The sequence below is a fragment of the Brachypodium distachyon genome, chromosome 1, assembly GCF_000005505.3.
Source record: "Brachypodium distachyon strain Bd21 chromosome 1, Brachypodium_distachyon_v3.0, whole genome shotgun sequence".
Classification (NCBI taxonomy): domain Eukaryota; kingdom Viridiplantae; phylum Streptophyta; class Magnoliopsida; order Poales; family Poaceae; genus Brachypodium; species Brachypodium distachyon.
In genome coordinates this window covers 20,660,248-20,672,306 of record NC_016131.3, presented here as the reverse complement: position 1 = coordinate 20,672,306, position 12,059 = coordinate 20,660,248, and the positions used below count along the sequence as shown (strand labels likewise).

The following is a 12,059-nucleotide window of genomic DNA, read 5'->3' as shown; positions in this document are numbered from 1 at the left end:
CCCGCAATCGAGTAAGAAAATACAACATGAGCTAAGCTAAAGTTGTGTGAAATGGAATGAAAGCTGTCAATAAATGAGCTAAACTTATACGCAGTGTTGCAGTGGAGCGAAAGTTGTCAACACATGAGACAAAGTAGTTAGTACATAGTCGCAATTGTCTGCTAGAAGGCATTGGAGCGAATTTTGTGATTAGATGAGTCATGTTGCCAAAAAATGAGTCAAAGTTGCTCTATTTTAACACAAAGATGCCTTTGAAAATATATTAATCGACATATGTGAAAGGGCATTTCTCTCCTAAGTGGTTTTGGTGGTGATGGCAACATGTAGTGTATCTAATCGTGTGTCAAGTGTTTCAGATTTTATAAAGGAATTGGCGCAAGACGATGGTGTGGACCCTCAAGATGCTAAGAAGCGTAGCGGTGTTAGCGGCTTTTTTAATTTGATTTGAGTCGTAGGACATCGGTACTATTAAGAGAGAATCCACAAGGGAAGGTATTGCGTGAATCGATTTCACGTACACAACTACATAAATTGCACCCACTAAAAAGTCTACCCCAAAAAGAGTAAGAGAGATAAACCAAATTCAAACTTGTTTTTGGACTACTGCAGTACATGTGGCGGAAGTTCTGACCGGAACTTCCGCCCCAACTTCCAGGTGCTCTCTGTTACTTTCGGGAAAAATGCGGAAGTTCCGATTATTTAGCGGAACTTTTGGTAATATGCGGAAGTTCCGGCCTGTCTCTGCGCAGTGCATAACGGTTCGTTTTTGGGGACCCATATAAAAACCCTTTCGTCCTCAACGGGTCTTTTCCTCGATTTTTAGCCAAGAACACCCACTCTCTCTCCTCAAGAACACAAGAACTTCATTTCCCTCGATCTCCCTCCATAGTTGTTCCCCCAAGCAAATACTTTGAGATTTGGAGGAGAAGATTGACATCTAGGGTTTCACCAAGTAAAAAAAGTTGATTCCCCTTGTTGTCTTCGTGGATTTCGTTTCTCTTGGGTTGTTGGGAACCCTAAACGGAAGTAGTCACCTCAAGCTCTCCCTTTGTGATTGAGTGCTCGGGGCTTGGATTGGGAGCCTCCGATTGAGTTGTGGAGTTTGCCTCGGTCAAGTTATTATGAGTTCGGCGTTCATTATCAAAGAAGCCACTAGTGAAACTCACCTCACCTTTGTGGTGTTGTGAGAGCTCATCCCACTTTTGTGGTGTGGTGAGGTGGAGAATAGAGTGAGCTTTCGTGGCGTCTGTACCTTTGTGGTAGAGAACTCCTCCAAACGGAGACGTACACCGACTCCAATAGGTGGAACTCCGATGAAATCTTCGTCTTCACGTGTGGTTATTGCATTTCATACTAGGGTTGCGTTCACTTTAGAAAATCTAGCAAACCCTAGAATTAAGTGCTTTGTATCTTTCAAGAAAAGAAAAACAAAAAGTAAAATTTGTTAGTCACCTGTTCACCCCTAGCCGACCATACCGATTTTCAACATGCCAACAGTGGCAGATCCAGGATTGTGCAAAGCGGTAGCGGTAGGGCTAAACTAGGCTCAAGTAGGAAACCTAGGGCTAATCCTCAACTACATAATGTAATCATTTGTAACATTTTGCTGCATTCACCCGGAAAAAAAACATTTTCCTATATTGCATATGTGTTCTCAACGCATTCTAGAAAAAAAAAAGTAAATATGGTGTGCAAGGAGTGAGGTATGCATGCAGACCATATGTGTTCGACATGCACTGAACACACCCTGCCCCGCGCTAAAACACTACGAGGCCTACCATACTTATCCGGTCACATGGACATTTTGATCCATTTTTCCTAAATTCAAATTACATCGGAGTTGATTTGATGTTGCAATCACACGCGCATTCTGATCCATTTGTTTGGACAAACTAGTTTACCTAACGGTCTAAGTTCTGTTAAGATCAAAGGTCATTTCGAGCCATTAGACAAACTTGTGATGACAATCTTACAACAATATAGGTTGCATGATTTTTTTTTCACAGTCCTTCTAAAGGTTATAGTAAAAGAGAGAGGGTAATTAAGACGAAATAAGACTACACAACACATCTGTTATGTGCGGGTAAACTGAGTCATGGCTCGTTGGTAAGGTTGGTGCAACTTGTCCACCCATTTATCTCTTAGACCGAGCACTGGCGTGTCGTACCTTCACACATGTGCCAATTTGTGCCGTGTATTCTTTATCGATTTATAATTTCAGACAAGTTTTACGAAATCACATGACGAAACTTTGCCTGTCATATTTACATAAGAAAACCTAATTCTTCGCACTGAGTTGCACCAAATAGTGCAAGCTTTGTTTTTTAACTAAACATTTTACACTTTTCTGCCAAACTACACCGGCCGTACAGGAGCGCGGTAAATAGAAAAACGTCACACCCGACAAAAGCCCCGAGCCTCGCGGCCCACAGCCCGCAGAGGTAGAGCGAATGGGACCACGACTGACCGCCGAAACGCTGCGCGGCAAACCCGAAAAACCAACCGCGGCTCACCTCATCCGACGGTCAGGATCTTACCCCCTGACCCCGCCCTCGTCGCCACGTCACCGATCCGCGTACTTCCCCGGCATTGGCTCGCCTCTGCTATAAATCCCAATCCCACCAACCTCCTCTTGCCCACCAGCCAAGCCTCCGCACTTCGTACCGCGCTTCGCTTCCACAGCCGCGCAGATTCTTCCCGTCGGAACACTGTAGCCATGGCCGGGAGGGGCAAGGCGATCGGCTCGGGCGCCGCCAAGAAGGCCATCTCGAGGAGCTCCAAGGCCGGGCTCCAGTTCCCCGTCGGCAGGATCGCAAGGTTCCTCAAGGCCGGCAAGTACGCCGAGAGGGTCGGCGCCGGTGCCCCCGTCTACCTCGCTGCCGTGCTCGAGTATCTCGCTGCTGAGGTGAGTGGAATTTTGGTTTCCGATGCTTGATTTGTTGTTCTGGGTTGTCAATTTGAGCGTCGGCGGTCATTTGGTCTCGTCTGAGGTGGTTGGAGAAATTGGGGATGAGTCCTAGGGTTCCCTCTTGGGGAAATTTGGGGTTTCGTCGAAATTCTGGAGAAGTTTAATTTGCTAATTTGGCTCCAAGTTTAAGTGGAATTTTGGATTAACCGTTGCGAATCTCTCGTTCGTGCAGGTTCTCGAGTTGGCCGGAAACGCCGCGAGGGACAACAAGAAGACCCGTATCGTCCCACGCCACATCCAGCTCGCCGTCCGCAACGACGAGGAGCTCTCCCGCCTGCTCGGAATGGTCACCATCGCCAGCGGCGGTGTCATGCCCAACATCCACAACCTTCTGCTGCCCAAGAAGGCCGGAGGCAGCGCCAAGTCCGCGGCTGCCGATGACGATAGCTAGATCCTGACTCCTCTCCGCGTCGTGGATGCTGCTGGCTGTATCACTGTGTAGTTGCGTGTGCCTAGGTGTTGCGTTCTACTAGGATGTTACTATTAGCTTCTGAATCTGTGTTTGTACCGGTGCTAAACTTAGATGTGCTCTTGTGTGGACAAGGATTAGCTGATCTGAGTTCATCCCTACGTTTTATAAAAGTTGCATCTTTGGATGCCTTGTTGACTCTTCTCTCTGTTGTTTGGTATTGGGTCGGCTGAGAAAATATTCATGGCGAAATTGTTGAATGTGTTCAGTGATTCATGGCTAAATTGTTGAATGTGTTCACTGATTCATGGCTTAAAGGTTATCTAAAAAAATGGCGGAAAAATTCGAATTGGCCGGGAAACCATCTGACTATCTGAGGTTAGCATCGTTCGAGTAAGGCGTTTAGCTTGGTTCGTGAATCGTGAGGCCAATCGTCTGGTGTTTCTATCTTTGTGTTTGATCATCGTATGCTGGTCCAAACGTGGTTGTTGGATCAAGTGTAGAAGATTTCGGATTTGGGATGCGAAGATACAAAAGTTTTGGGCGGGCACTTATGAATTTTGGGACAAGTATTCACGTGCCCAGCGATTTCGAAAGAGTGTCAAGGCGGGAAGCTGAAAAAAAGGAGCTCCTAACACTAGCTGCGATTAGATTAGATTCGTCGTAGAATGGCTTGGCGAACGAAACAGTACGCACTTGGTCATAGGAGCACCAAATGGCACATGCAAGCAAATTAGGATTACCCAGTTTTTGCCTGACGCGTCAGTGAACCGAACTGCCAGAGGCACAGAGACACAAACGGTTCAGAAATACCAATACAGGCTGAGAAAAAGATACCGACGACAGCAGTACGAACCTGCTCTTAAATTGTCACCACTTCGCATATAGCACTCAAAATCTGCCAGAATTTACACAGGATGTTTCAGCTAAAAGCCTGACACTTTTAACATCTTATTCTCTTTGCAAAAGTATTGTGAAGTGCAAACAAAAGAATCCGAGGTTTATGAGCTTGTGTGGAGCATGTCTTCTTCCTTTCTACTAGTATCTTGCTGTGTTAGTACAAATTTACAATCAAGAACCAGCAGGTAGCGTAAGTGTAACAGACTAACAGTCAGCCAGACTACTTCCTCCCTGTTATACCTGCTCTAACTAAAGATGTCAGTTTTCTTTTCCCCTTCCTTCGATGGCCAATTCCAGACTTTCAAGTTGGCACCTCGTCTGTGGCATCTCAATTTGCTTGATAGGAGTGGAAGTACTACAACTACTCTTGTGAAGAATACTTGGTCAGGCCGAAGATGACCATCCTATTTCAGCAATTTGGTTATGGTGCTACAACAGATGACAGGAAAACAGGCACACATTATCATTTCTTTGTCAACTTTCTCTCTAACTAATGCTATGGAAGGGCATCATGTTAGGTACCTTCATATGGAGTTAACTTTCGTCATCAGAACTAGAGCTTGAGCTATCTGCCCTCCGGTCTTGAATAGCTTGGAAAAGATTACGCCGGGGATCTTGAAAGGACTTAGGTGGTTGGGAAGGCAGATTACCTCCGGTCTTTGTTTTCTTGGGAGCTACTTTTGATGCTTCTTTCACCTCTTTGCACACCTTGTCTAGCATCGCGAGAAAATCTCGCACTACAATAAATAACCGGAGACCCTCATCCTTTCCTGTGCTCCCATGGAAATAATCAACAGTAGTTTTTACCAAGGTTTGTATTTTCTTCTCTTGCTCTAGCAAGAAATTGACTTCAGATTGAGCCTGCTCTATGAAATGCACAAGCTTGCGGTGAAACCCACTGTTTTCGTCTAAACTTTTCATGCTTGTGCTCAAGAATTCATTGGTTTTGCCAAGCTTGTGGCTAAGACTTGCCACTGACATAGTCAATTGATCTGCATCAAGGATTGAGGCCTTGCGAACATTTTGAAGTTCATCTCCCAATCTGGACACAACTTGCAGACCAAGCTGTTTATATTCTTCTTCAGTTTTTTCGTTATTGTCATCGGCAGGATCATTGGTGTTCCTACTGGATACGGTGCTGGTCTGCTCTTTTGCAGCCCGTGCAGCACGAACACCTTCAGAACGGATAATCTCTTGAACAACAAAATGCAACAGTGTTGTTTTCCCATCAGTTCCTTTGACATCAGACAGCTTAAGAAGAGTGTCTAGTTTGAATGCCTGAGCTCCTCCACGGAATGTGCCAACATTCATACGATTCCCTGTTTTAAGGACAGCTTCTAGTAACTTGAAGAAAAGACGGCTGTTCCTAAGCTCCTCACAAGCAACCTGATCAGGATTTAAATATCAAGATAGCAGATATATGAATACTGATAAAAACATCAAGGGTAAGAAAGAGTATAGTAGAGTAGAAGTCGACAGGTCATAAAGGCTATGATATTACCTCTAAAGTGGCAAAAGATTGCTTTACATTTGAAGCTTCCTCTGGTAAATTGTCCATGAAAAGTAATGCCTCTAGACGCTGGTAGACATAAGGAATGTCAATGATTGCTTTTAAGAATTGTTCTGCAGGACCAAGCTGTGAGAACTCCCCAGTATATAGTCGAAGCTTGAGCTCCTCATCATTACTCGGGACCCATCTGATTAAGGTCTGTATCAAGTCCGACGGAAGTTCGTTTCCTATAAAAATATCAAGGGAAATAGATAAAAATGACATATGACATCGGGAAATAGGATTTCAATTTTTCAGCATGTTGAAATACAATGATCAGAACTCAGAAGCACATGGACTATTTTCGATAAAGAGAAGCACATGAACTTAGGTTTGAGAAAGATGGATACCAGATGTACAGAGTTGTTAACACTAGAACAAAATGAAAATGTGACATCCCTTGCATGCAACCTACTAGCTGGATAGTCTTGCCCAATTTCCTATTTGTTAGAATCGCAGTTGAAGTAGAAGACACGACTCATGTCACTTTAGCAGAATTTCTGTATTATTTGCTTCGGGAAAATAATAATTGGGAAACACATTTTAAGTGATTGATTGCCCCTAAAACAGAAGAATAGTTAATTCCTGACTGTGAAGAAACTGATGATACGAATAGCATTTCATGGCAGAAATATTATTACGCGAAAAAATAAAGCAGAAGCTCAATAAGTATTTCAGGTATCAGCATCGACATATCTGCTACAGTAAGAATAAAAAGGAGCAGCATTCCATCTAGGAAGAAGTATGCACTTGCCACTTGCAAAGTACAGAGTGACAATACACTTTACCTTCCTTAACTGCACTACATACTTCCGCAGAGGAGACACTTAACGCCTTCAATGATATGGCCAGGTTCTGTGCCTTTTTAGGCTCAAGTATCCTCACAAGTTGGGAGGCCTCCTTTGATGTATCCTTTTTGACATCACTGCCCTTCTTGTCAGAGCTCAAACCAAAAAGGGTTTCAATAGCATTCTCACTAAACCTGTAAAGAAGTATCAGTTAGTTATAACTCATGTAATCTCAGAATAGCAAGTTAAGATAGACAGCTGCAATTGCCTCTACAAACTTACTGGAATGATCCGGCTTTAAGGTGATCCCACACCATTGATTGGTTAGCGTTTGCTGTTACTTTATCCCAAAAGAAGGGCTTAAGCTTTGTTTTAGCTTCACTAGAACCTGCATCAGTGTCTGCCTTATTGCCTGACTTCTTCATAGGTGGTGGTGGACGCGTTTTGGAACCAGGCATCGCTGGTGGTCGAGGTCCAGCAGATTTTGATGGTGGCAGCGGAGGTGCAGCTTTTGGAGCAGTTGGTGATGAGGGTCCTGATGGAGGAACCTGGGAAGTTTGTGGAGCTGGAGGTGGTGAGGGTCCCGATGGAGGAACTGGAGAAGCTTTTGGAGGTGGTGCAGGTGCTTGAAGATTTGATGGAGGAGCCTTTGGAGGTGGAGGTGCTGGAGGTAACATCACTGATGGAGGCATTGGTGTTGATCCTTGCACAGAAATGACAAAAGCAGCCATCGGCTCAGCTGAACTGTTGTAAACTGCTGGATCAGTGTTTGCGCTTTCCTGTGAGATTAGTTTCACATGGCTATTTTGACCAGTGTTTGCACCTTCCTGTGAGCTTAGTTTCATATGGTTGTTTGGACCAGTGTTTGTGCTTTCCTGTGGGTTTAGTTTCACATATCCGTTTTGAACAGTGTTTGCGCCTTCCTGTGGGCTTAATTTCACATGGTCACTTTGATAAGCATTTGCACCTTCCTGTGAGCTTTGATTCACATGGCCATTTTGATCAGCATTTGCGCCTTCCTGTGAGCTTTGATTCACATGGCCATTTTGATCAGTGTCTGCGTCTTCCTGTGAGCTGTGATTCACATGGACACTTTGACCAGCCTCTGGCATCAATGACAATGCCCCCAGCTTATTGACATCTATTGGATTTGCTTGGGAAGAGTTTAGAGAACCAGCTGCATAAAAGCACAAAAATCAGCACAAGAAGAAAAGGAATACCGTGTCTTGGAACAAATTGGGTATACCAATGCCAGATACATTACTCAGATTCAGAAGTGGCTTATCATCATATGCGGAACCCTGTTCACGGCAGCGCAAGAAGAGAACAGCTAAAAGTGCGATACCAGCCACGGACAGACCAATGACAACAGCAGTTGGCATGCCATCATTGTCCTTTTTCACAGCCGATTTAGTTGTGGGTACTGCCTTTTCAGTAGGAGTTGTTTGTGATGAAATGCTGGCAGTTGGTTTCTCTGCTGGTTTTGGCATAGTTGTCCCAGGGGTGGTTTCTACTGCTTCATTTTTTGGGGCAGGTCCAAGAGTCAGATCTTTTCTTATTGAGGCGATAAGTGTTTTGATATAACCAGCGGGCAAGTTTTTTTCGACCTCAAAACTCTGCTTGCTTAAACAGTTCAGCAAAGTGAGCTTGATAACTGGTGTCAATGGACTGGTGTCTTGCTCAATGACTGGGGAGCTGTCCTTATTGTCTTTTGCAGATATCCTACGGAGAATTTCAAGTACATGGGCGTAGTTGTAGTAGCTTCTCACATCTTGAAGACTTTTCTTGTCTAAACCACACTTGAGCCATGCGTGTTCTACCTGTACGTAATCAGGTCACCCTTGTCAGTACATGAAAAATAACCAGTAAAAAATGAAGTACTCCCTCCGTCCAACAAAAGATGTCTCAAGTTTGTCAAAATTTGGATGTATTTAGACATGCCTTAGTGTATAGATGCATTCAAATTTAGTCAAAGTTGAGACATCCTTTGTTGGATGGAGGAAGTACCATGAATTGCCATAGAATAGAATCACCACTTGGAAACTACTCCCTCATTCCTTTTTACAAGATGTTCTAGCTTAGTCATAAGTCAAACTTCTTAAAATTTTACCATGTTTATACAAAAATCTAACAACGTTTACAACTCTAAGTTAGTTTTATAAAATCTGTTATGATATCATCTTCGTAGTATACTTATTATATTAGTATATCTTTCTATAAAGTATAAGCTTGGTCAAACAATGAGAAGTTTGACTTAGAACAAAACCGGAACATCTTCTTACAAAAAGGAACAGAGGGAGTAGCAATGATTTAATTCATCAAGTGCCAGCAGGCCTGAGTGCCAGGCTGAAGTTAGTCCCACTAGATCGATAGTGTCTAATAACCACTTCATTTTTTTTCTTGAACATGTACAAAAACGTGTCTCTCTTTTGTTCTGTTATAAGAAGAACACCAAGAACGCAGCAAAGCTTACAAGGCTAAGCAAAACAAAACAACAGCCAAATGCCAAAAACCAAAACCTAGGCAAACTAAACCTACAAAACAGAAAACAAAAGCAAACAGAGGAACAGGAGAACAAACAAGGCTAGGCTAAGCTACCTCTGGTGCCTGCAGGTGTTGATAATCACTTCATAAGATGACCTGAACTAAACTACTTTGCTGATTACAAACTATGCAATAACACCCAGGGTTCTGGCAAATGGCATGACTTACGTGTGCCCCAGGTAAACGTTCATAAAAATAAGTCTCACCGGTACCCAAAACCTTGATATCAATCATCATTGTTGTAACACAGTAACAGTCTATTGGTACTCCCTCCGTTCCATATTAATTGACGCGGATTTAGTACAATGGTGCCCATTAATAAACGGAGAGAGTACTAACGAATGCAATGGAATACATCGAAAGTATACTCACCCAGTCGTCTACTTGCTTGATGAAGGGTGGCGTCAGCGCAGGCGGTGACATGTCAGCTGCGCCAAATAGCAATCCTTGGCAGACTGCTGGTGCCAAGATCAGCACGGAGATGATGCACGGCGCGAGGAGCCATTCTCTCGTACAGTGCCTCATCTTCCTTGCCCCTTCTACACCAGCCCTGCCATCACAATGCGGACGACCCCTGAATTGCACATTTGCAATTGAAAGAACGAGATTTGTGGTGAGGGACGATAAATCCTCGGCCGCCTCAAAGCAATTAGTCGACGGAATCCACTGGTTTAGCCCAAAGGTTTTGACACAAATTCCAGATTGGCGCCTTATCGGAGGCTGATTCCCAATCTGAACGCGCCGTCCAAATTCGCATCAAGGAATGGCAGTGCTGGCCTTGCAGAAATCGAAACCTCAAGATGGTCCAAGGAACAGAAATAAGGGGGCTTCCACGACAAAGAACCGAATGCGCGGCTGCATTGGCCACAAAAATCGAAGAAATCCGCAAACGCAGCTAGTGAAATCTGGCCACACTCGAGGCCTTTGGAGAGGGGGAAAAAATTCACAGAAAGAACAGGTCTAGGTAAATGCACCAGTACATGGCACCACCAAACTCGCGGCTGGAAAAGCCACGAATTTGGGCATGATCTGCAGCCACCGAGATGCGCAGCGATTCTTTTTGCGCGCGCACTGTCTGCAAAAAAGAAAAAGAAAAGAGAGAGAGAGAGAAATGGTGGTGTGTTCTTCTTTTCAATCACAATCTTATCATGAGCACTGAGAAAATGAGAAGGGATCTGATGAACTTGTGACACTCAGCACGGCCTACCACAGCCCATCAGCTTGGGGTAGCCCAAAGCGACTTGCCTGAAATGCAATCTGCGGCCAGAAAGCGACCAGGGCCTAATCAACACGACTATTACAGCCCATTAGCTTTGGGGTGGCCCAGCTGTAATCTGCCCATAATGCAATTTGCAGCCAGGGAGTGACCCGAGCCTTTGGACCCTTGGACCCTACGATGGCCCAGTGCGTACTACCTTGCTCAGACGCACCCACTTGGCATAATAAACAACCAAAAGTTTGATCACCAGAGATTCTTAAATGAAATTCGCTCAAAACAAAAACCCCAGAGATTCTGGAAAATAAAAAAAAAAGATGACCACCAAACACGCACACGCGCTCCAGGGACACCCCAAGTGCATCTCTCCTCTTGATAAAAGAAACAATTTGCCCAGTACTCTGATCGATCTGGTGTCCCTCCTCTCTCGACAGACCGCAGTTGCGTAGAAGGAGGACAGGATACGAAGGAATCAAAACCACCACGCAGCCATAGGTAGACGCGCCAAATTAATTTTAGTTGCACCAAGAGCATATGGTTCTGGATTAACCATCACGATTCACGAGTCCGTCCATACCCTCCCAGCACGCACGTGCGCACATTAATCAATTAATTCCAGCACGTGGAGTACACGTACGCTAGCTTGAAGACTTGAACCCTTCAAAGTGCAAACCAATAATAAACGTAAGTACTGTGGTGATCGGCACGAGCTTCCGTGCGATCTTGACCGGAGTCCACCCAAGAGGACGTATGTGCGTTCGATCGGGCTTAAAAGCCAACGACGAGCCGGCCGGCCGGCTCTGATCGGCGTTCACACGCCCAGGCAGGTTCACATCTGCCTCACGCGCGCGCGTGCGCTGAGCCGGCCACAGCTAATCAAAAGCACCTGGCCTCCTCCGCCGCACGTTGGTTGAGATGCGCGCGCGCTGGCGTCATCTCCCAAATCCAGACCGAGTGATTTTGATCGATCCCGGGTCGGTGTGCACGCTACGTTAGCCATAGCTTCTGTTGCTGTCGCTGCAGATCGGCCGCACCAGACCAGGCCAATTCTCATCAGATCAGAATGTCACGCATGGACACGTATAACATTGATCGCCCTCCTTTTCTTAAATGTTAGAAATAAATGACATGAATTTGTATAATTATTTTTTTCTTAAATGCCAGAAACAAGTGACGTGAATTTGTATTAATTTTTCTTTATATTACAAATTCACGTCTGAGGAAGTATAAAAGTCATTGATCGGACAAAAACGTGCGCAAATTCGAATGAGGAGGACGAACGTGTGTAGGTGAATCCGTAAATGGAAGTCATTTGATCGACACGTACGTACCCACATGATCACGGTGAGCTACTGGCCGTTGGACCGAGCTAGCTAGGGATAATGGTTTCACGTGCATGGGCCACGCAGAGCGGACGCAATCATGGATGGCAAAACCCTCGCGCGCACGCAGGTCTCATGTTCTCCGCCTGCATGAGTGCCCTGCCATCCATCCCATGATGCCAACCAACATACTACGCTGATTTGGCTACATGCATATGATGGATGGAATCTGTTCCATTTTCAATTAACGAGTAATCGATCGTTTTTAATCAGGATAATGTATCGTAGCTCCAATACTATTTGGCTCCATTTCATTACTTCAAACATGTTTTGCACGGCTGCACCTTGCGCACCCACCAATTG

The 12,059-nt window shown here is 44.8% G+C and overlaps 2 protein-coding genes across 2 annotated transcripts; one reads left to right on the top strand and one right to left on the bottom strand.

The window, feature by feature from the left end:
- Positions 1 to 2,631: 2,631 nt before the first annotated feature.
- On the top strand, positions 2,632 to 3,637 carry LOC100830394 (probable histone H2A.2). The gene is made up of 2 exons (XM_003562915.4): positions 2,632 to 2,905; positions 3,141 to 3,637. The coding sequence occupies exons 1-2, from the start codon at positions 2,717 to 2,719 to the stop codon at positions 3,357 to 3,359; spliced, it is 408 nt and encodes a 135-aa protein (XP_003562963.1). The 5' UTR covers positions 2,632 to 2,716; the 3' UTR covers positions 3,360 to 3,637.
- Positions 3,638 to 4,215: 578 nt separating this feature from the next.
- On the bottom strand, positions 4,216 to 10,308 carry LOC100822489 (formin-like protein 11). Its single transcript, XM_010239009.3, has 7 exons — positions 9,531 to 10,308; positions 7,879 to 8,434; positions 6,897 to 7,791; positions 6,615 to 6,808; positions 5,779 to 6,014; positions 4,800 to 5,663; positions 4,216 to 4,706 (listed from the first exon to the last, which is right to left on the bottom strand). Exons 1-6 carry the CDS (start codon positions 9,681 to 9,683, stop codon positions 4,812 to 4,814), a joined length of 2,886 nt encoding a protein of 961 aa, XP_010237311.1. The 5' UTR covers positions 9,684 to 10,308; the 3' UTR covers positions 4,216 to 4,706; positions 4,800 to 4,811.
- Between the last annotated feature and the right edge of the window lie 1,751 nt (positions 10,309 to 12,059).

Excerpts from the sequence above, each read along its gene's own strand:
- LOC100830394 (XM_003562915.4), top strand. The coding sequence starts at position 2,717 with ATGGCCGGGAGGGGCAAGGCGATCGGCTCGGGCGCCGCCAAGAAGGCC. Across the intron at positions 2,906-3,140 it reads TCGAGTATCTCGCTGCTGAG|GTTCTCGAGTTGGCCGGAAA; the intron begins GTGAGTGGAATT and ends TCGTTCGTGCAG.
- LOC100822489 (XM_010239009.3), bottom strand. The coding sequence starts at position 9,683 with ATGAGGCACTGTACGAGAGAATGGCTCCTCGCGCCGTGCATCATCTCC. Across the intron at positions 8,435-9,530 it reads TCAAGCAAGTAGACGACTGG|GTAGAACACGCATGGCTCAA; the intron begins GTGAGTATACTT and ends GATTACGTACAG. Across the intron at positions 7,792-7,878 it reads TAAGCCACTTCTGAATCTGA|CTGGTTCTCTAAACTCTTCC; the intron begins GTAATGTATCTG and ends GCTTTTATGCAG.